The sequence below is a fragment of the Eptesicus fuscus genome, chromosome 5 (assembly GCF_027574615.1).
Source record: "Eptesicus fuscus isolate TK198812 chromosome 5, DD_ASM_mEF_20220401, whole genome shotgun sequence".
In the NCBI taxonomy this organism is placed as follows: Eukaryota; Metazoa; Chordata; class Mammalia; order Chiroptera; family Vespertilionidae; genus Eptesicus; species Eptesicus fuscus.
Genome location: NC_072477.1, coordinates 7,792,316 through 7,814,756, shown reverse-complemented (window position 1 = coordinate 7,814,756; position 22,441 = coordinate 7,792,316). Strand labels below are relative to the sequence as shown.

The 22,441-nt window shown below is 54.5% G+C and overlaps 1 protein-coding gene across 9 annotated transcripts in view; it reads left to right on the top strand.

Moving 5' to 3' along the window:
• LOC103302906 (interferon alpha-inducible protein 27-like protein 2) overlaps positions 1-22,090 on the top strand; it is a 31,346-nt gene extending 9,256 nt beyond the window's left edge. Inside the window, exons 1-7 of one of the 9 annotated variants that reach the window (XM_054715803.1) lie at positions 8,508-8,560; positions 8,640-8,662; positions 9,015-9,121; positions 9,497-9,643; positions 12,619-12,648; positions 13,656-13,817; positions 21,732-22,090. In XM_054715803.1, the coding sequence (XP_054571778.1) occupies positions 9,049-9,121; positions 9,497-9,643; positions 12,619-12,648; positions 13,656-13,817; positions 21,732-21,844 (525 nt within the window). In that variant the 5' untranslated portion in view covers positions 8,508-8,560; positions 8,640-8,662; positions 9,015-9,048 and the 3' untranslated portion in view covers positions 21,845-22,090. Of the gene's footprint in view, positions 1-4,150; positions 4,181-5,177; positions 5,247-5,798; positions 6,126-7,975; positions 8,040-8,061; positions 8,086-8,498; positions 8,561-8,639; positions 8,663-8,699; positions 8,739-9,014; positions 9,122-9,496; positions 9,644-12,618; positions 12,649-13,655; positions 13,818-14,351; positions 14,648-21,731 lie in introns of those variants that run through there. The other 8 variants (XM_054715802.1, XM_054715801.1, XM_054715806.1 and 5 more) reach the window with 8 other exon arrangements.
• Positions 22,091-22,441: the final 351 nt, after the last annotated feature.

Below are 22,441 nucleotides of genomic sequence, written 5' to 3'. Positions count from 1 at the left end.
ACTCTCAAGTCCTAAGAATTACACTGGGTAGGGGGCAGTGGTTAGTAGACAACGATGACTAGAACCCTGGAGATCAGGGAGCCAGGCAAAGTCATTACCTTAAAAAGCTGGGGTCTGTGCAGAGTTGGGGGAGGTGCTGGAAGTGGCCCATAGACTGCTATAGAACAGAGGGCAGGGCTCAGGGCAATAGAGAGGTGCCCATACCCACACCCCAGTCCATACAAGTCAGGCACAGCACTTGGGGTCTCACACTCTGTTTCTGTGTGACAACAGGCTGTGCACCTTGTGTTCCCACACTGCAGCCAAGATGTCAGATAAAGCCATAGAGGACGGAGAATGGTTTGCGGCTGACGCCCTCCTGCAGGAGTCTCAGTCGGATGGTGAGGGCCCTAGGGAGGGCTCTGGAGGGTGAGGTGACCCAGGGCTTGGGGTGCATGGCCCAGAGCAGAGGGGGTGTGCGCCAAATCTCTTCCCTCCTGGGTCTCAGCCTGTCCCTCTGTGAAGTGAGGGACCTACCAGCTCTCATTTGATGGCCAGGTCTCCCTTGGCTCCTCCTTGGGCTCATCTCCAAGGATTCCCATCACCTGTTAGCACAGCTGCCACAGACGACCCCTCCCACATCAGAGTTGTTGAGAAATGGCGGAGGGTGCTGTGTGGGGTCTCTGGGCCTCATGCCCTCCTCGGGGGCCTGGGGCAGCAGCCTTTGGTCCCACATCTGCCGCCCTCTGTTGGCTCTTTTTCTGCTTCTCTTCCAGAGGAGGAAGAACTTTCCAGCCATCCTCTGCTGGTTCTACTCCTGGGGTGCCACCACCGGGACCCCCATCAGAACCCCCAATGGGACCTGGAAGTGATTCCACAGGCCAGCCCAAAAACACTGCAGGTAACTGGTCCCTGGGCAATGAGGCCTAACCCCACCATCACTGCTCTGCTCAGCCTTCTCAGCTGTCAGCATTGAGGCCCACGTCCCTGGTGGGAAGCTCTACTACACCCAGATCACCAGAGAAGGGGCCCCGTGTACGTGGGCAATGAAGCCAGTGATGCTCTGGAGTCAGAGGGACTACACTCCAGGTCCTGGCTCTTGGACTGACCTGTTGCCTGAGCCCAGGCCAGATACATGCCCTCTGTAAACCTTGGTCAGTTTGTTTCTAAGTGCAGGGGTAGGATTTTGTCATTGGCTCAGCACAAAGGTCTGCTGCTCAGCTTCTAGTCAGCTTGGCACATGCTCAGGCCTGGCTCTTTGCCAGTTAAAGTCCACTGCCAGCGGACCTATGGGTCCCACCACACCAAGGCCTGGGTAAGTTTCATTTCTCCTCTGTGCTCCTCCTCCCTTGACACACCACAGCCTGGTCGATCCTTTGCTCCCAGGACACATCCCTGCAGAGCAGGTCACCGCTGAGGTGGGGCCAGCCCAGGGACAGGGCAGCACAAGGTCCACTCTGTGTGTGTTTTAAATTGTGGCAAGATCCACGTAACATGGAATTTCGTCTGAGGGATTTCATCTGAGTGGTGATGATGTAAGAAATGTCTAAATATGTAGAGAATTCCTATAAGAATTTATTTGAGCCAAACTGACGACATATGCCAGGAGGCAAGATCTCACAGTAACAGTTTTGCAGACTCTTTTGTGCATTTGAAACGAAGGAGGGGACAAAGGAAGATTGAAGCTAAGCAAGATGGGGATTGGGTTGCGGGAAGTTAACAGGATGATGTGTTCTCTTGAAGATTAAAACCCCTTCCGGGGATAGTCTGGTATTTCAAGGGCGTGTTAATCTAGATGCACCACAACACTGGACAGGACTGGCATAAAACCTTTCACTAAGGAAGTCATAGGCCCGGGGTGTGACTCTCCACCATGACCTGCCCAGTTAGGAATGTGTGATCCGATCACCTGGGAAGTTACTTTCCATAGAACCCCTTTTATTCGCCCACAGTGGAATCATACAGTATTTGTCTTTTTGTGATTCACTTGTTTCCCTTAGCATAAGGTCCCAAGGTTCAACCATGTGCCAGAATTTTATCCATTCATCAACCTCTGGATATTTGGATTGCTTTCACCTCGTGGCTATTGTAAATAACGCTGCTATGAACATGGGGTGCAGGTATCTCTTCTAGACCCCGTTTTCAGGTCCTTAGGCAAATACCCAGAAGTGGGACTGCTGGATCATATAGAACTCTATTTGTTTGAGGAGCCTCCATACTGTTCTCCATAGGTGAGGGAAACATCAATTGGCAGCCTCTGTTCCGTCAGCACGGTCAAGGTTGAACCTGAGGAGGTGCGGTGAAGGATTAAAGACAGATAAAGAGAATATAGCTGGGGCTTCGTGGATCTCCTGTGCCTGGATGAGGACATAGAAAAGATCCAGCCAGCAAGCTGAGGCTTTAATTTATAGTCAGATAAAAACAAGGAAGTGGTCAACATAGTTACAATGTTCTTGTGAGTTTCACTTGTTTTGGCAGCACTTGCTGCATCTCTCACAGCTCTTAGCTACCCAGGAAGGGTCTAGAGAGGCTATAAGGTCAAGCTTAATTATGCTAGGAGAGCTCTGCCTTCTAACCTGGGACTTGTTTGTGGCTCTGCCACAGGTCAATCCGAGGCTTAAACCTATAGCCGCTCCCTATAGGCCTCCCATACGTACCCCAACTGGGGATCAATCCCAAAATCTAGGTACATGCCCTGACCTGGAATCAAACCTGCAGGCTGGTGTACAGGAGGACACCCAAACAGCTGAGCCACCCGGCTGGACTCTTTGCCCATTTTTTCAATTGGGTTATTTGTGTATTTTGTTTTCAGAGGAATTCATTATATATTCTGAATATTAACTTCTTATCAGATATATGGTTTGGAAATATTTCCTCCCATTCTGTAGATTGCCTTTCCACTCTGTTGATTGTGTGCTGTCATAGTCACTTAAGGCTGCTATAACAAAATGCCCCAGACTGCTGGCTCATAAACAACACAACTTAGTTCTCACAGTTCTGGAGGGTGGAACGTCCAAGATCAAGGCACTGGCAGATGAGTGTTGGTGAGAGCCCACTTCCTAGACAACCATATTTTGCTTCAACTTTACATGGAGGAAGGAATGAGGGGTACATGTGATAGGTGGTTATGGAATCTACATGGGTGATTCCCCTCTGGGGCCTCTTCTATAAGGGAACTATGTAATCCCAATCATGAGGGCTCTGGCAGTAGGTCTGGGCTGGACATATCAATTTGTGTGTCATCAAAATGCAGGTGGTCCTGAACGTCATGGGCTGGGTGAGGCACCCAGGAGGTGGAGCTAAAGCTGAGAAGGGGTCTGAGGTCTGAGCCCTGGGCATACCACCATCAGAGATGGGAGAGGGGAGGGGAGGGGAGAGGAGGGGCCAAGGCAGGTGTGGTAGGAAGAGAAGTGAGAAAGGATGGTTCCTGAAGGCCAGGTGAGGAAATGCTCCTAGCCAATCCAAACACACCGAGTGGCTTTAAACAACAGAAATGTACTCTCCCACAGTTCTGGGGGCTGGACGTCCCAAATCAAGGTGTCCACAGGGTCATGCTTCTTCTGAAGGCTCTAGGGGAGGACCTGTCCCATGCCTCTTCTCGCTTCTGGTGGCTGCCAGAAATCCTGGATGCATCACCCCAGTTTGACTCTTCTGGTTGCCTTCGTTTTCTGAGTTAAATAGGAAATAGGGAACCAGGATGGTGGAGGTGCAGGTTTGAAGATTGGGGAGAAGTTGTAAATTCTGGGTGTTCTCAGAGTGGGGGAAGTGAAGAGAACAGGAAACTTGGTGGGGTGCAGCACAAGACAGGAAGAGGAGGGGAGAGAGTTAATGGTCTGAAAGGGGTACATGTGATAGGTGGTTATGGAATCTACATGGGTGAGTAGGGCACTGAGGACATGGGACGAATGAGGGGCAGTGATGGGGGTTATATTATGTCCCCTCCAAGAGCGGGTGGAGTCTTTTCTAGGTGTTGCCCTTCCTGGTCTGGAGCGCCTCAGAGCTCTGGGCATCCCCGCTCCACATGCTCAGTAACTCAGACCTCTGTGGGGGAACAGCAGGGCCTGCTCTCTCCTCTGATCCCAGCTCCAGAGCCCCCTTCAACTGTGGGCAGCAGCGGAAGGGCTGGGGGAGGCAAGCATGCCGCACTCACATGTGTTCTCTTTGTTTCCAGTCAAGGTTGGTGCAGCCGTGATTGGAGGAGGTGAGTCTCTCTGGGAAGGAGGTCAAGCCCCCATCTGGCCCTGGGCCCCTGGGAGCAACCTCCTGCGACCCAGCCCAGGATTCCCAGGAGCCCCACGATGCGGGTGGGTAAGGGGGAGTGGGCAGGGACAGAGGTGGAGTACCAGGGGTGAACCTTAGAGCACAGGGACTAAAGTGAAGCCATGAACACACCCCAGTCCAAGCTCAGCTTCTCCCGGGTGTAAAGCTGTGGTCCTGGGCGAGCCATTCCATCTGCCTGAGCCCAGGCTTCCTCCCAGAAGGCAGGGCTGTCGGGAATGTGGGAGCGGAGCTGTGGCTGGTTCCCAGGAGCTGCTCTGGGCACCCTGGTAGCTCCTCCAATGAGCCCAGGGGTTAGCTGTGCTCTTGAGCAGGGTCCTCCAATACAGTGGCCAGAATTCAAATAAAAACGTTTCTGTCACACTAGCCACACCTCGATGCTCAACAGCCATGTGGCTACAGTATTGGATGGAGCAGGTACAGAACATTTTCGTTGTTGAATGTTCTGTGACTGCACTGCTCTGGAGATGTAAGATGTGTGTGTGTGGGGGGGGCATCCCCCGTACTGCTACAGGCCCTGAGGGGCAGAGGGCAGGAGCCCCCACCCCTTCAGAAGAGCAGTGCTGATGTCATCTTCTGCTGACCCTGTGCTTGGGGGCGGGGGAGGCACTTTTTCCTACCAAAGGGGAAGCTCGAAGGCCACTGCTTGTTTCAACTTGTTTAGTTTCCACAAGGGCAACTGGGGCCCAGGAGGGCTGTGAGCCTCCCAGGTGTCACAGCAAAACAGAGACCTGAAGAGTCCTGGGATCCAGTTTACTCGCTTGTCACACCTACAGCCTTCCCTTGTGTTGGGTGCCTGTCCCTGCCCTGGGACTCTCACAGAGCACAGCAGACCCCAAGTTCATGCCCCAGGAAGATGACAGGGAGACCTGAAGGAGCCTGTCCCCTGGGGGCCAACCTCAAACGCTTCTTCCCCGCAGTGGTGGCCGTGGGAGCTGTGCCCGTGGTGCTGGGCGCCATGGGCTTCACCAGCACAGGCATCGCTGCAGGTAGGTGTCAGTAGGTAGGTGTCCTGAGCAGGAGGAGGAGGGATGAAGGGGTGGATCAGGGCCAGGATGGGATTCAGCCCAGAGCCTAAGCCTGAGGGGGGGCCTGTCCTGTCCCTCCAGTTTCGTGGTCCTCGGTCCCTGGTCCTTTGTCTCCCCTCTGCTGTCCCCTCTTTTGGTTTGAGGGGGGTGGATGCAGGGGTACAGCCCAGCAGATAGGCTTTTCCAGTCAGTCAACCCTACAAAACCTGGGAAGCCCCTCCACCCCCCACTTCTAGACCCCAGCCTCATCTAGAAGGTGAGGTGCCCGCCATTTCTCACAAGGTCTGCCCTGTCTGTCACTGGTGGACTCACCACCAGAGCTCATGCCTCCTCTTTGGGCAGCTGCTCCCCAGAGCAGACATCCTAAGGTTTTAGGAAGTAGAGGAGGGAGCAGGAGTGGGATGCTGGGGCCTCTGGCCGCCTGAGGTTCCCTGGGATCTCTGACCTCTGCCCTTGCCAGGGGCTGCTAGGGCACCCTGTGCCCCTGTGGTTTCACCCTCTCTTCTTCCCCAGGGGCAGCTGGACTCTCCACATCATCCAAAATCCTCCTGGGCTTGACTGGGTCATCTTTTGGGGCCTGGTGGGGGTCTTCCGCCGAGAATGATTCAGATAAGGATAAGAAATAAAGAGGAGTCCTGGCCGGTTTGGCTCAGTGGATAGAGCGTCGGCCTGCGGACTCAAGGGTCCCAGGTTTGATTCCGGTCAAGGGCATGTACCTTGGTTGCGGGCACATCCCCAGTAGGAGGTGTGTAGGAAGCAGCTGATCGATGCTTCTCTCTCACTGATGTTTCTAACTCACTCTCTCTCTCTCCCTTCCTCTCTGTAAAAAATCAATAAAATATATTTAAAAAAAAAGAAAGAGATGCTGTCACCTTCCCTGGTGCCCATGCTGCGTTCTTATGGACAGGGCAGGGCAGGGCAGGGCGAGCTAGCGGGAACTCTGTAGGAATGAGCACCAATACCTCCGCCACTGGAAGCCAGGTCAGTACTTCTCACTCACTTGTGAGCCTGAGGTCAGGTCTCCTCTCTGAGCCTCAGTTTGCTGCTCTTCAGATGGGGACATGGACCAAGTGTCTTCGAAGATCTCAGCCAGAGTCAGCGTGGTAGGATGACCTGGCTCTGGGGTCACTGTTTGAGCCACTGACTCTTAGCTATCAAGCCCTGTAGCCTCAGGCCTTATCAACCCCCTCTCCTCTCCGCCCAGGACTCAGGGTCTGGCTCCATCCTGACTCTAGAACAGCCTTTTTCATCTCATGTACACATAAACGAGTTACTAAAATTCTGAGGCACATCAAAAAATATACTTTTTGCCAACCTGACAAAGAAAATAGGTATAACTGATTCATCCAGTCCACTAGCTGGTGTTCATACCTAAGCCTTCCTTTGTGTTGGGTCCCTGTCCCTGCCCTGTGACTCTCACAGAGCACAGCCGACCCCAAGTTCATGCCCCAGGAAGATGACGGGGAGATCTGAAGGAGCCTGTCCCATGGGGCCAACCTCAAAGGCTTCTTCCCCCACGTGTTGGCCCTGGCACTGAGCCCTTGGTGCTGGGCGCCATGAGCTTCACCAGCTCGGAATCCCCGCCTCCTTAACGGCCAAGATGATGTGCTTTCATCTTTTTAAAAGAAGGGCCTAATCATGTTCAAGTCACAAAATGTTTCATGCAAAGCATGGAGGATGAAGTCAGCCACACCCAAGCCATTTTGAAGGCAGAATAAAATTGTTTCTTTTTTAAGGGGGGATGCTTTAATAAAAGTGCACAGCTTTCTTCCTTTTCAAGTCTTGCCCAGAGAGGGCAAATAAATGCCTGTTCCCCCATGCTGGCCTTTGCCAAATGCTCACAAGCATCCAGGTTTTTCACCAACTGTGAAGAGTACCTGTGAGGGGGGTTAAGAACCATTTAAGCATGTCTAGTTTGAGCGGAAGTCGATCCATGCTTTCCCTTTTCAGAAAAGCTAAGAAAAGTATCCTGTAAAAAAGACAAACGTGAACTCCGGTTCAAAGCCCGACCACCACTCGCCAGCTGAGTCTGTGCTGGACGTACGGGTGATCTTTGGGCGCCTCAGTTTCTCGTCAGGAAAATGGGGGTGATGTGGCTCTTTGTGCTACTGGGTCCTCAACACGCGACTACAAAAAGGTGACGCACGTCCAAAACCGCTTAGCATGGCGCCTCCCGAGGCGAGCGCACCTGCCCGCAGGAAGGCTCGCCCACCGACGCTGCTCTCCGGGCTCACGAGCACCCCGTTCAAGGACCCCGAGGCGCGGGCGATGCTCACGCACACGGGCGCGCAGACCGCGGCCCGCGGAGCAAGCGGGGCTCCTCCAAGCGGGGCCCCTCCTCGCCCGGCCCCCTGATCCGCGCTCGCGCCTCGTCTCACGCACGAACCGCGGCCCGAAGCGGAGAAGCCGCGGCCGCCGGGCCCTGACGCCCACAGACGGGGTACCGACGAGATCCGCAGGCTGCTTGGCTGGGCCGGCGGCCGCCCTCTCCGCACTCACGAATCGCGACCTGGAGAGGCCGGCGATGGGCGCCCGGGAGCGCACCTCCAGCTCCTCTCCCGCCGACAAGCACCGTGTGGACACGCCGCGCGGTTCTCTCAGTCGCCACCCGGCCAACCGCCTCAGCAGACGCCACAGGAAGCGGCGGCGCGGTCCGCAGTTCCGGGGCGGAGCTTACACTCTTGCACTTGGGAACCTCTGCGGCAGGAAGTCCCGCCCCCATTGAAGACGCCGCCATTTGATTCGCTGCCGCAGGTGCCGTGTGAGAACGGAGAGCGTGGGTTAACTTAGTGCAGTAGCAGTAAGTCCCTTGTATTCTACAACTACCGAGGAGTCACCCACCAGCATTCCCAACCAGTGAAAGATTAGCAAATTGATTATATTGGCTCCCTCCCTTCCAGTGAGGGTTCCAAATTTGCTTTGGTTTATATGGACATTGCATCTGACTTAAGACAAAACTTTCCCCTGTTGCCCTGCAAATCCAGGCAGCCGCCAGCAAGTGATTAGAGAAGCTGAGTATCATGCCTGGGACAGGGTGATGGGTTGGAATTAGATTATCCTGAGGACCAGCCCACATTCCCCACATCAAGGCAAAGGTGAGGTCTACCTGGCTCTAAGCCTAGAATGAGATTGAGTCATCTGGTTCATTTGTCTCGCGAGGTTGTAAATCTTCCAGGAAGGAACTATTTATATTAAGCTTGTGAAAGTCCTCAAACGCCTCAGTACACACAGGACTTCCACCACTGCTCTGCCTTCTCAGGCAATTACTTCCCAAGGTAGGCTGGGTCTGGGAAGTGGGGAAGGGGAGGGAGCAACAGGACTCTCCTCACAGCTTCCCTCTTTGCTGCCATCCAGGGCTGCTGTGACTGTGCTCAGAGGTGACTGTGCTGGGAAGGGGTTTGAGCCCGCATTTACCCTGAAACTTTGGGAGCAACCGGTCTTGTTCCAATCCAGGTTACTCTCAAGTCCTAAGAATTACACTGGGTAGGGGGCAGTGGTTAGTAGGCAACGATGAATAGAACCCTGGAGATCAGGGAGCCAGGCAAAGTCATTACCTTAAAAAGCTGGGGTCTGTGCAGAGTTGGGGGAGGTGCTGGAAGTGGCCCATAGACTGCTATAGAACAGAGGGCAGGGCTCAGGGCAATAGAGAGGTGCCCATACCCACACCCCAGTCCGTACAAGTCAGGCACAGCACTTGGGGTCTCACACTCTGTTTCTGTGTGACAACAGGCTGTGCACCTTGTGTTCCCACACTGCAGCCAAGATGTCAGATAAAGCCATAGAGGACGGAGAATGGTTTGCGGCTGACGCCCTCCTGCAGGAGTCTCAGTCGGATGGTGAGGGCCCTAGGGAGGGCTCTGGAGGGTGAGGTGACCCAGGGCTTGGGGTGCATGGCCCAGAGCAGAGGGGGTGTGCGCCAAGTCTCTTCCCTCCTGGGTCTCAGCCTGTCCCTCTGTGAAGTGAGGGACCTACCAGCTCTCATTTGGTGGCCAGGTCTCCCTCTGGCTCCTCCTTGGGCTGATCTCCAAAGATTCCCATCACCTGTTAGCACAGCTGCCACAGACGGCCCCTCCCCACATCAGAGTTGTTGAGAAATGGCAGAGGGTGCTGTGTTGGGTCTCTGGGCCTCATGGCCTCCTCAGGAGCCTGGGGCAGCAGCCTTTGGTCCCACATCTGCTGCCCTGTTTGCTCTTTTTCTGCTTCTCTTCCAGAGGAGGAAGAACCCTCCCAGCCATCCTCTGCTGGTTCTACTCCTGGGGGGCCACCACCGGGACCCCCATCAGAACCCCCAAAGGGACCTGGAAGTGATTCCACAGACCAGCCCAAAAACAAAAAAAGGAATTTCTCCAGCAGTGCAGGTAACTGGTCCCTGGGCACTGAGGCCTCACCCCACCATCGCTGCTCTGCTCAGCCTTCTCAGCTGTCAGCATTGCGGCCCACGTCCCTGGTGGGAAGCCTTACTACACCCAGATCACCAGAGAAGGGGCCCCGTGTACGTGGGCAATGAAGCCAGTGATGCTCTGGAGTCAGAGGGACTACACTCCAGGTCCTGGCTCTTGGACTGACCTGTTGCCTGAGCCCAGGCCAGATACATGCCCTCTGTAAACCTTGGTCAGTTTGTTTCTAAGTGCAGGGGTAGGATTTTGTCATTGGCTCAGCACAAAGGTCTGCTGCTCAGCTTCTAGTCAGCTTGGCACATGCTCAGGCCTGGCTCTTTGCCAGTTAAAGTCCACTGCCAGCGGACCTATGGGTCCCACCACACCAAGGCCTGGGTAAGTTTCATTTCTCCTCTGTGCTCCTCCTCCCTTGACACACCACAGCCTGGTCGATCCTTTGCTCCCAGGACACATCCCTGCAGAGCAGGTCACCGCTGAGGTGGGGCCAGCCCAGGGACAGGGCAGCACAAGGTCCACTCTGTGTGTGTTAGGGTTAGGGTTAGGGTTAGGGTTAGGGTTAGGGTTAGGGTTAGGGTTAGGGTTAGGGTTAGGGTTACTTTCCATAGAACCCCTTTTATTCGCCCACAGTGGAATCATACAGTATTTGTCTTTTTGTGATTCACTTGTTTCCCTTAGCATAAGGTCCCAAGGTTCAACCATGTGCCAGAATTTTATCCATTCATCAACCTCTGGACATTTGATTGCTTTCACCTCGTGGCTATTGTAAATAACGCTGCTATGAACATGGGGTGCAGGTATCTCTTCTAGACCCCGTTTTTAGGTCCTTAAGCAAATACCCAGAAGTGGGACTGCTGGATCATATAGAACTCTATTTGTTTGAGGAGCCTCCATACTGTTCTCCATAGGTGAGGGAAACATCGATTGGCAGCCTCTGTGCCGTGTCAGCACGGTCAAGGTTGAACCTGAGGAGGTGCGGTGAAGGATTAAAGAAGACAGATAAAGAGAATATAGCTGGGGCTCCGTGGATCTCCTGTGCCTGGATGAGGACATAGAAAAGATCCAGCCAGCAAGCTAAGGCTTTAATTTAAAGTCAGATAAAAACAAGGAAGTGGTCAACATAGTTACAATGTTCTTGTGAGTTTCACTTGTTTTGGCAGCACTTGCTGCATCTCTCACAGCTCTTAGCTACCTAGGAAGGGTCTAGAGAGGCTATAAGGTCAAGCTTAATTATGCTAGGAGAGCTCTGCCTTCTAACCTGGGACTTGTTTGTGGCTCTGCCACAGGTCAATCCGAGGCTTAAACCTATAGCCGCTCCCTATAGGCCTCCCATACGTGCCCCAACTGGGGATCGAACCCAAAATCTAGGTACATGCCCTGACCTGGAATCAAACCTGCAGGTTGGTGTACAAGAGGACACTCAACCAGCTGAGCCACCTGACTGGACTCTGCCCATTTTTTCAATTGGGTTATTTGTGTATTTTGTTTTCATGGGAATTCATTATATATTCTGAATATTAATTAACTCCTTATCAGATATATGGTTTGGAAATATTTCCTCCCATTCTGTAGATTGCCTTTCCACTCTGTTGATTGTGTGCTGTCATAGTCACCTAAGGCTGCTATAACAAAATGCCCCAGACTGCGGGCTCATAAACAACACAACTTAGTTCTCACAGTTCTGGAGGGTGGAACGTCCAAGATCAAGGCACCGGCAGATGAGTGTTGGTGAGAGCCCACTTCCTAGACAACCATATTTTGCTTCAACTTTACATGGAGGAAGGAATGAAGGGGCTCTCTGGGGCCTCTTCTATAAGGGATCTATGTAATCCCAATCATGAGGGCTCTGGGAGTAGGTCTGGGCTGGACATATCAATATGTGTCATCAGAATGCCAGAATGCAGGTGGTCCTGAACGTCATGGGCTGGGTGAGGCACCCAGTGGGTGGAGCTAAAGCTGAGAAGGGGTCTGAGGTCTGAGCCCTGGACATGCCACCGTCAGAGATGAGGGAGAGGGAGAGGGAGGGGAGAGGGAGGGGTGAGGGAGGGGGAGGGGAGAGGGAGAGGGAGGGGGAGAGGGAGAAGGAAGGGGGAGGGGGAGAGGGAGAGGGAGAGGGAGAGGGAGAGGGAGAGGGAGAGGGAGAGGAGAGCGAGCAGAGGCAGGTGTGGTAGGAAGAGAAGTGAGAAAGGATGGTTCCTGAAGGCCAGGTGAGGAAATGCTCCTAGCCAATCCAAACACACCGAGTGGCTTTAAACAACAGAAATGTACTCTCCCACAGTTCTGGGGGCTGGACGTCCCAAATCAAGGTGTCCACAGGGTCATGCTTCTTCTGAAGGCTTCAGGGGAGGACCTGTCCCATGCCTCTTCTTGCTTCTGGTGGCTGCCAGAAATCCTGGATGCATCACCCCAGTTTGTCTCTTCTGGTTGCCTTCGTTTTCTGAGTTAAATAGGAAGTAGGGAACCAGGAGGGTGGAGGTGCAGGTTTGAAGACTGGGAGAAGCTGTAAATTCTGGGTGTTCTCAGAGTGGGGGGAGTGAAGAGAACAGGAAACTTCGTGGGGTGCAGCACAAGAGAGGAAGAGGAGGGGAGAGAGTTAATGGTCTGCAAGGGGCACGTGTGATGGGTGGGTATGGAATCTACATGGGTGAGGAGGGCACGGAGGACATGAGACGAATGAGCGGCAGTGATGGGGGTTATATTATGTCCCCTCCAAGAGCAGGTGGAGTCTTTTCTGGGTGTTGCCCTTCCTGGTCTGGAGCGCCTCAGAGCTCTGAGCATCCCCCCTCCACAAGCTCAGTACCTCAGATCTCTGTGGGGGAACAGCAGGGCCTGCTCTCTCCTCTGATCCCAGCTCCAGAGCCCCCTTCCCACTGTGGGCAGCAGCGGGTAGGCAGGGGAGGCCAGCATGCCGCACTCACATGTGTTCTCTTTGTTTCCAGTCAAGGTTGGTGCAGCCGTGATCGGTGGAGGTGAGTCTCTCTGGGAAGGAGGTCAAGCCCCCATCTGGCCCTGGCCTCTGGGAGCAACCTCCCGTGACCCAGCCCAGGATTCCCAGGAGCCCCACGATGCGGGTGGGTAAGGGGGAGTGGGCAGGGGACAGAGGTGGAGTACCAGAGGTGAACCTTAGAGCGCAGGGACTAAAGTGAAGCCATGAACACACCCCAGTCCAAGCTCAGCTTCTCCCGGGTGTAAACCTGTGGTCCTGGGCGAGCCATTCCATCTGCCTGAGCCCAGGCGCCCTCCCAGAAGGCAGGGCTGTCGGGAATGTGGGAGCGGAGCTGTGGCTGGTTCCCAGGAGCTGCTCTGGGCACCCTGGTAGCTCCTCCAATGAGCCCAGGGGTTAGCTGTGCTCTTGAGCAGGGTCCTCCAATACAGTGGCCAGAATTCAAATAAAAACGTTTCTGTCACACTAGCCACACCTCGATGCTCAACAGCCATGTGGCTACAGTATTGGATGGAGCAGGTACAAAACATTTTCGTTGTTGAATGTTCTGTGACTGCACTGCTCTGGAGATGTAAGATGTGTGTGTGGGGGGGGGGCATCCCCCGTACTGCTACAGGCCCTGAGGGGCAGAGGGCAGGAGCCCCCACCCCATCACCTCTTCAGAAGAGCAGCGCTGATGTCATCTTCTGCTGACCCTGTGCTTGGGGGCGGGGGAGGCACTTTTTCCTACCAAAGGGGAAGCTTGAAGGCCACTGCTTGTTTCAACTTGTTTAGTTTCCACAAGGGCAACTGGGGCCCAGGAGGGCTGTGAGCCTCCCAGGTGTCACAGCAAAACAGAGACCTGAAGAGTCCTGGGATCCAGTTTACTCGCTTCTGTCACACCTACAGCCTTCCCTTGTGTTGGGTGCCTGTCCCTGCCCTGGGACTCTCACAGAGCACAGCAGACCCCAAGTTCATGCCCCAGGAAGATGACAGGGAGACCTGAAGGAGCCTGTCCCATGGGGGCCAACCTCAAACGCTTCTTCCCCGCAGTGCTGGCCGTGGGTGCTGTGCCCGTGGTGCTGGGCGCCATGGGCTTCACCAGCACAGGCATCGCTGCCTCCTCCATCGCTGCCAAGATGATGTCATCAGCTGCCATTGCCAATGGGGGCGGAGTTGCTGCCGGCAGCCTGGTGGCCACTCTGCAGTCAGTAGGTAGGTGTCCTGAGCAGGAGGAGGAGGGATGAAGGGGTGGATCAGGGCCAGGAGGGGATTCAGCCCAGAGCCTAAGCCTGAGGGAGGGCCTGTTCTGTCCCTCCAGTTTCGTGGTCCTCGGTCCCTGGTCCTTTGTCTCCCCTATGCTGTCCCCTCTTTTGGTTTGAGGGGGGTGGGTGCAGGGGTACAGCCCAGCAGATATGCTTTTCCAGTCAGTCAACCCTACAAAACCTGGGCCGCCCCTCACCCCCCACTTCTAGACCCCAGCCTCGTCTAGGTGAGGTGCCTGCCATTTCTCACAAGGTCTGCCCTGTCTGTCACTGGTGGACTCACCACCAGAGCTCATGCCTCCTCTTTGGGCAGCTGCTCCCCAGAGCAGACATCCTAAGGTTTTAGGAAGTAGAGGAGAGAGCAGGAGTGGGATGCTGAGGCCTCTGGCCGCCTGAGGTTCCCTGGGATCTCTGACCTCTGCCCTTGCCAGGGGCTGCTGGGGCACCCTGGGCCCCTGTGGTTTTACCCTCTTTTCTTCCCCAGGGGCAGCTGGACTCTCCACATCATCCAATATCCTCCTGGGCTTGACTGGGTCATCTTTTGGGGCCTGGTGGGGGTCTTCCTCCGAGAATGATTCAGATAAGGATAAGAAATAAAGAGGAGTCCTGGCCGGTTTTGCTCAGCGGCTAGAGTGTCAGCCTGCGGACTCAAGGGTCCCAGGTTTGATTCTGGTCAAGGGCATGTACCTTGGTTGCGGGCACATCCCCAGTAGGGGGTGTGCAGGAAGCAGCTGATCGATGCTTCTCTCTCACTGATGTTTCTAACTCTCTCTCTCTCTCCCTTCCTCTCTGTAAAAAATCAATAAAATATATTTTTAAAAAAAGAAAGATGCTGTCACCTTCCCTGGTGCCCATGCTGCGTTCTTGTGGGCAGGGCAGGGCAGGGCAGGGCGAGCTAGCGGGAACTCTGTAGGAATGAGCACCAATACCTCCGCCACTGGAAGCCAGGTCAGTACTGTCACTCACTTGTCAGCCTGAGGTCAGGTCTCCCCTCTGAGCCTCAGTTTGCTGCTCTTCAGATGGGGACATGGACCAAGTGTCTTCGAAGATCTCAGCCAGAGTCAGCGTGGTAGGATGACCTGGCTCTGGGGTCACTGTTTGAGCCACTGACCCTCAGCTATCAAGTTCTGTAGCCTCAGGCATTATCAACCTCCTCCGCTCCCCGCCCAGGACTCAGGGTCTGGCTCCATCCTGACTCTAGAACAGCCTTTTTCATCTCATGTACACATAAACGAGTTACTAAAATTCTGAGGCACACCAAAAAATATACTTTTTGCCGATCTGACAAAAAAAATAGGTATAACTGATTCATCCAGTCCACTAGCTGGTGTTCATACCTAAGCCTTCCTTTGTGTTGGGTCCCTGTCCCTGCCCTGTGACTCTCACAGAGCACAGCAGACCCCAAGTTCATGCCCCAGGAAGATGACGGGGAGATCTGAAGGAGCCTGTCCCATGGGGCCAACCTCAAAGGCTTCTTCTCCCATGTGTTGGCCCTGGCACTGAGCCCTTGGTGCTGGGCGCCATGAGCTTCACCAGCTCGGAATCCCCGCCTCCTTAACGGCCAAGATGATGTGCTTTCATCTTTTTAAAAGAAGGGCCTAATCATGTTCAAGTCACAAAATGTTTCATGCAAAGCATGGAGGATGAAGTCAGCCACACCCAAGCCATTTTGAAGGCAGAATAAAATTGTTTCTTTTTTAAGGGGGGATGCTTTAATAAAAGTGCACAGCTTTCTTCCTTTTCAAGTCTTTCCCAGAGAGGGCAAATAAATGCCTGTTCCCCCATGCTGGCCTTTGCCAAATGCTCAAAAGCATCCAGGTTTTTCACCACCTGTGAGGGGGGTTAAGAACCATTTAAGCATGTCTAGTTTGAGCGGAAGTCGATCCATGCTTTCCCTTTTCAGAAAAGCTAAGAAAAATATCCTGTAAAAAAGACAAACGTGAACTCCGGTTCAAAGCCCGACCACCACTCGCCAGCTGAGTCTGTGCTGGACGTACGGGTGATCTTTGGGCGCCTCAGTTTCCTCGTCAGGAAAATGGGGGTGATGTGGCTCTTTGTGCTACTGGGTCCTCAACACGCGACTACAAAAAGGTGACGCACGTCCAAAACCGCTTAGCATGGCGCCTCCCGAGGCGAGCGCACCTGCCCGCAGGAAGGCTCGCCCACCGACGCTGCTCTCCGGGCTCACGAGCACCCCGTTCAAGGACCCCGAGGCGCGGGCGATGCTCACGCACACGGGCGCGCAGACCGCGGCCCGCGGAGCAAGCGGGGCTCCTCCAAGCGGGGCCCCTCCTCGCCCGGCCCCCTGATCCGCGCTCGCGCCTCGTCTCACGCACGAACCGCGGCCCGAAGCGGAGAAGCCGCGGCCGCCGGGCCCTGACGCCCACAGACGGGGTACCGACGAGATCCGCAGGCTGCTTGGCTGGGCCGGCGGCCGCCCTCTCCGCACTCACGAATCGCGACCTGCAGAGGCCGGCGATGGGCGCCCGGGAGCGCACCTCCAGCTCCTCTCCCGCCGACAAGCACCGTGTGGACACGCCGCGTGGTTCTCTCAGTCGCCACCCGGCCAACCGCCTCAGCAGACGCCACAGGAAGCGGCGGCGCGGTCCGCAGTTCCGGGGCGGAGCTTACACTCATGCACTTGGGAACCTCTGCGGCAGGAAGTCCCGCCCCCATTAAAGACGCCGCCATTGGATTCGCTGCCGCAGGTGCAGTGTGAGAATGGAGAGCCTGCGGCAGCGACCTTTGGTCGCACATCTGCCGCCCTCTGTTTGCTCTTTTTCTGCTTCTCTTCCAGAGGAGGAAGAACTCTCCAGCCATCCTCTGCTGGTTCTATTCCTGGGGTGCCACCACCGGGACCCTTTTCAAGACCCCCAATGTGGCCTGGAACTGATTCCACAGACCAGCCCAAAAACACTGCAGGTAACTGGTCCCTGGGCACTGAGGCCTCACCTCACCATCGCTGCTCTGCTCAGCCTTCTCAGCTGTCAGCATTGAGGCCCACGTCCCTGGTGGGAAGCTCTACTACACCCAGATCACCAGAGAAGGGGCCCCGTGTACGTGGGCAATGAAGCCAGCGATGCTCTGGAGTCAGAGGGACTACACTCCAGGTCCTGGCTCTTGGACTGACCTGTTGCCTGAGCCCAGGCCAGATACATGCCCTCTGTAAACCTTGGTCAGTTTGTTTCTAAGTGCAGGGGTAGGATTTTGTCATTGGCTCAGCACAAAGGTCTGCTGCTCAGCTTCTAGTCAGCTTGGCACATGCTCAGGCCTGGCTCTTTGCCAGTTAAAGTCCACTGCCAGCGGACCTATGGGTCCCACCACACCAAGGCCTGGGTAAGTTTCATTTCTCCTCTGTGCTCCTCCTCCCTTGACACACCACAGCCTGGTCGATCCTTTGCTCCCAGGACACATCCCTGCAGAGCAGGTCACCGCTGAGGTGGGGCCAGCCCAGGGACAGGGCAGCACAAGGTCCACTCTGTGTGTGTTTTAAATTGTGGCAAGATCCACGTAACATGGAATTTCGTCTGAGGGATTTCATCTGAGTGGTGGCGATGTAAGAAATGTCTAAATAAGAATTTATTTGAGCCAAACTGACGACATATGCCAGGGGGCAAAATCTCAAATGTTCCCGAGTGTAACAGTTTTGCAGGTTCTTTTGTGCATTTGAAACGAAGGAGGGGACAAAGGAAGATTGAAGGAAGCCGGACGGGGATTGGGCTACAGGAAGTTAACAGGATGATGTGTTCTGAGGATTAAAACCCCTTCCGGGGATTTCAAGGGCGTGTTAATCTAGATGCACCACAACACTGGACAGGACTGGCATAAAACCTTTCACTAAGGAAGTCATAGGCCCGGGGTGTGACTCTCCACCATGACCTGCCCAGTTAGGAATGTGTGATCAGATCACCTGGGAAGTTACTTTCCATAGAACCCCTTTTATTCGCCCACAGTGGAATCATGCAGTATTTGTCTTTTTGTGATTCACTTGTTTCCCTTAGCATAAGGTCCCAAGGTTCAACCATGTGCCAGAATTTTATCCATTCATCAACCTCTGGATATTTGGATTGCTTTCACCTCGTGGCTATTGTAAATAATGCTGCTATGAACATGGGGTGCAAGTATCTCCTCTAGACCCTGTTTTCAGGTCCTTAGGCAAATTCCCAGAAGTGGGACTGCTGGGTCATATGGAACTCTAATTTAATTGTTTGAGGAGCCTCCATACTGTTTTCCATAGGTGAGGGAAACATCGATTGGCAGCCTCCCATACGTGCCCCAACTGGGGATCAATCCCAAAATCTAGGTACATGCCCTGACCTGGAATCAAACCTGCAGGTTGGTGTACAGGCAGACACTCAACCAGCTGAGCCACCCGGCTGGACTCTTTGCCCATTTTTTCAATTGGGTTATTTGTGTATTTTGTTTTCATAGGAATTCATTATATATTCTGAATATTAATTAACTCCTTATCAGATATATGGTTTGGAAATATTTCCTCCCATTCTGTAGATTGCCTTTCCACTCTGTTGATTGTGTGCTGTCATAGTCACCTAAGGCTGCTATAACAAAATGCCCCAGACTGCCGGCTCATAAACAACACAACTTAGTTCTCACAGTTTTGGAGGGTGGAACGTCCAAGATCAAGGCACCGGCAGATGAGTGTCTGGTGAGAGCCCACTTCCTAGACAACCATATTTTGCTTCAACTTTACATGGAGGAAGGAATGAAGGGGCTCTCTGGGGCTTCTTCTATAAGGGAACTATGTAATCCCAATCATGAGGGCTCTGGGAGTAGGTCTGGGCTGGACATATCAATTTGTGTGACATCACAATGCAGGTGGTCCTGAACATCATGGGCTGGGTGAGGCACCCAGGGGGTGGAGCTAAAGCTGAGAAGGGGTCTGAGGACTGAGCCCTGGGCATGCCACCGTCAGAGATCAGGGAGAGAAGAGAGGAGACCAAGCAGAGGCAGGTGTGGTAGGAAGAGAAGTGAGAAAGAATGGTTCCTGAAGGCCAGGTGAGGAAATGCTCCTAGCCAATCCTAAACACACCGAGTGGGTTTAAACAACAGAAATGTACTCTTCCACAGTTCTGGGGGCTGGACGTCCCAAATCAAGGTGCCCACGGGGTCATGCTTCTTCTGAAGGCTTCAGGGTAGGACCTGTCCCATGCCTCTTCTCGCTTCTGGTGGCTGCCAGAAATCCTGGGTGCATCACCCCAGTTTGTCTCCATCTTCACATGGCCTTATGTCCAGGTGTCTAACCACTGTGCAACTGCCTCCCTCTCAATGTAGAACATGATTTCAAGGAGCTTTGCTATAAGGAGTGCATCAAAGTGAGGTGGCAACTAGAAGATGTGGCACAGAGGGAGAGGATGCCTTTGTTTTTCGGGTGGTGGGTGGTAGAGCCTGGTTGGATGCTCTTGGGAATGGTTCTGGACAGAGGGAGATTTTGATGGTGCAGGAGCAAGGGAGAACACTGTAGGAGCACATCCTAGAGTCAGAGAGAGCAGGGCCCAGGTGGCCAGGAGCCTGCACTGCTCAGCACAGAAGCCGGAGGGCAAGAAGAATGAGGGGCAGCCTTGGTGAAGGAAGGGAGTCTCTGGAAGCTCTCTTCTGGTTGCCTTCGTTTTCTGAGTTAAATAGGAAGTAGGGAACCAGGAGGGTGGAGGTGCAGGTTTGCAGATTGGGGAGAAGTTGTAAATTCTGGGTGTTCTCAGAGTGCGGGGAGTGAAGAGAACAGGAAACTTGGTGGGGTGCAGCACAAGAGAGGAAGAGGAGGGGAGAGAGTTAATGGTCTGCAAGGGGCACGTGTGATAGGTGGGTATGGGATCTACATGGGTGAGGAGGGCACGGAGGACATGGGACGAATGAGCGGCAGCGATGGGGGTTATATCCTGTCCCCTCCAAGAGCGGGTGGAGTCTTTTCTGGGTGTTGCCCTTCCTGGTCTGGAGCGCCTCAGAGCTCTGGGCATCCCCGCTCCACATGCTCAGTACCTCAGATCTCTGTGGGAGTTCAGGCAGGGCCTGCTCTCTCCTCTGACCCAGAGTCCAGAGCCCACTTCCCACTGTGGGCAGCAGCGGGAAGGGCAGGGGAGGCCAGCATGCCGCACTCACATGTGTTCTCTTTGTTTCCAGTCAAGGTTGGTACAGCCGTGATCTTAGGAGGTGAGTCTCTCTGGGAAGGAGGTCAAGCCCCCATCTGGCCCTGGCCTCTGGGAGCAACCTCCTGCGACCCAGCCCAGGATTCCCAGGAGCCCCACGATGCGGGTGGGTAAGGGGGAGTGGGCAGGGGACAGAGGTGGAGTACCAGAGGTGAACCTTAGAGCGCAGGGACTAAAGTGAAGCCATGAACACACCCCAGTCCAAGCTCAGCTTCTCCCGGGTGTAAACCTGTGGTCCTGGGCGAGCCATTCCATCTGCCTGAGCCCAGGCTTCCTCCCAGAAGGCAGGGCTGTCGGGAATGTGGGAGCGGAGCTGTGGCTGGTTCCCAGGAGCTGCTCTGGGCACCCTAGTAGCTCCTCCAATGAGCCCAGGGGTTAGCTGTGCTCTTGAGTAGGGTCCTCCAATACAGTGGCCAGAATTCAAATAAAAACTTTTCTGTCACACTAGCCACACCTCGATGCTCAACAGCCATGTGGCTACAGTATTGGATGGAGCAGGTACAGAACATTTTCGTTGTTGAATGTTCTGTGACTGCACTGCTCTGGAGATGTAAGATTGGGGGGGTGGGGGCTCCCCCGTACTGCTACAGGCCCTGAGGGGCAGAGGGCAGGAGCCCCCACCCCATCACCTCTTCAGAAGAGCAGCGCTGATGTCATCTTCTGCTGACCCTGTGCTTGGGGGCGGGGAAGGCACTTTTTCCTACCAAAGGGGAAGCTCGAAGGCCACTGCTTGTTTCAACTTGTTTAGTTTCCACAAGGGCAACTGGGGCCCAGGAGGGCTGTGAGCCTCCCAGGTGTCACAGCAAAACAGAGACCTGAAGAGTCCTGGGAGCCAGTTTACTCGCTTGTCACACCTACAGCCTTCCCTTGTGTTGGGTGCCTGTCCCTGCCCTGGGACTCTCACAGAGCACAGCAGACCCCAAGTTCATGCCCCAGGAAGATGACAGGGAGACCTGAAGGAGCCTGTCCCATGGGGGCCAACCTCAAACGCTTCTTCCCCGCAGTGGTGGCCGTGGGTGCTGTGCCCGTGGTGCTGGGCGCCATGGGCTTCACCAGCACAGGCATCGCTGCCTCCTCCATCGCTGCCAAGATGATGTCATCAGCTGCCATTGCCAATGGGGGCGGAGTTGCTGCCGGCAGCCTGGTGGCCACTCTGCAGTCAATAGGTAGGTGTTCTGAGCAGGAGGAGGAGGGATGAAGGGGTGGATCAGGGCCAGGAGGGGATTCAGCCCAGAGCCTAAGTCTGAGGGAGGACCTGTCCTGTCCCTCCAGTTTCGTGGTCCTCGGTCCCTGGTCCTTTGTCTCCCCTCTGCTGTCCCCTCTTTTGGTTTGAGGGGGGTGGGTGCAGGGGTACAGCCCAGCAGATATGCTTTTCCAGTCAGTCAACCCTACAAAACCTGGGCCGCCCCTCACCCCCCACTTCTAGACCCCAGCCTCATCTAGAAGGTGAGGTGTCCGCCATTTCTCACAAGGTCTGCCCTGTCTGTCACTGGTGGACTCACCACCAGAGCTCATGCCTCCTCTTTGGGCAGCTGCTCCCCAGAGCAGACATCCTAAGGTTTTAGGAAGTAGAGGAGGGAGCAGGAGTGGGATGCTGGGGCCTCTGGCCGCCTGAGGTTCCCTGGGATCTCTGACCTCCGCCTTTGCCAGGGGCTGCTAGGGCACCCTGGGCCCCTGTGGTTTCACCCTCTCTTCTTCCCCAGGGGCAGCTGGACTCTCCATGTCATCCAAAATCCTCCTGGGTGTCACTGGGTCATCTATTGGGGCCTGGATGTGGTCTTCCTCCAAAAATGGCTCAGATAAGGATAAGAAATAAAGAGGAGCCCTGGCCGGTTTGGTTCACTGGGTAGGGTCCCAGGTTCAATTCCGGTCAAGGGCATGTACCTTGGTTGCGGACACATCCCCAGTAGGAGTGTGCAGGACGAAGCTGATCAATGCTTCTCTCTCACTGATGTTTCTAACTCTCTATCCCTCTCCCTTCCTCTATGTAAAAAAAAAAAATCAATAAAATATATTTTAAAAAATAAAAGGAAAGAAATAAAGAGGAGATACTGTCACCTTCCCTGGTGCCCATGCTGCATTCTTGTGGACAGGGCAGGGCATGGCGAGCTAGCGGGAACTCCGTAGGAACTAGCACCAATACCTCCGCCACTGGAAGCCAAGTCAGTACTGTCACTCACTTGTGAGCCTGAGGTCAGGTCTCCCCTCTGAGCCTCAGTTTGCTGCTCTTCAGATGGGGACATGGACCAAGTGTCTTCAAAGATCTCAGCCAGAGTCAGCGTGGTAGGATGACCTGGCTCTGGGGTCACTGTTTGAGCCACTGACCCTCAGCTATCAAGCCCTGTAGCCTCAGGCCTTATCAACCCCCTCCGCTCCCCGCCCAGGACTCAGGGTCTGGCTCCATCCTGACTCT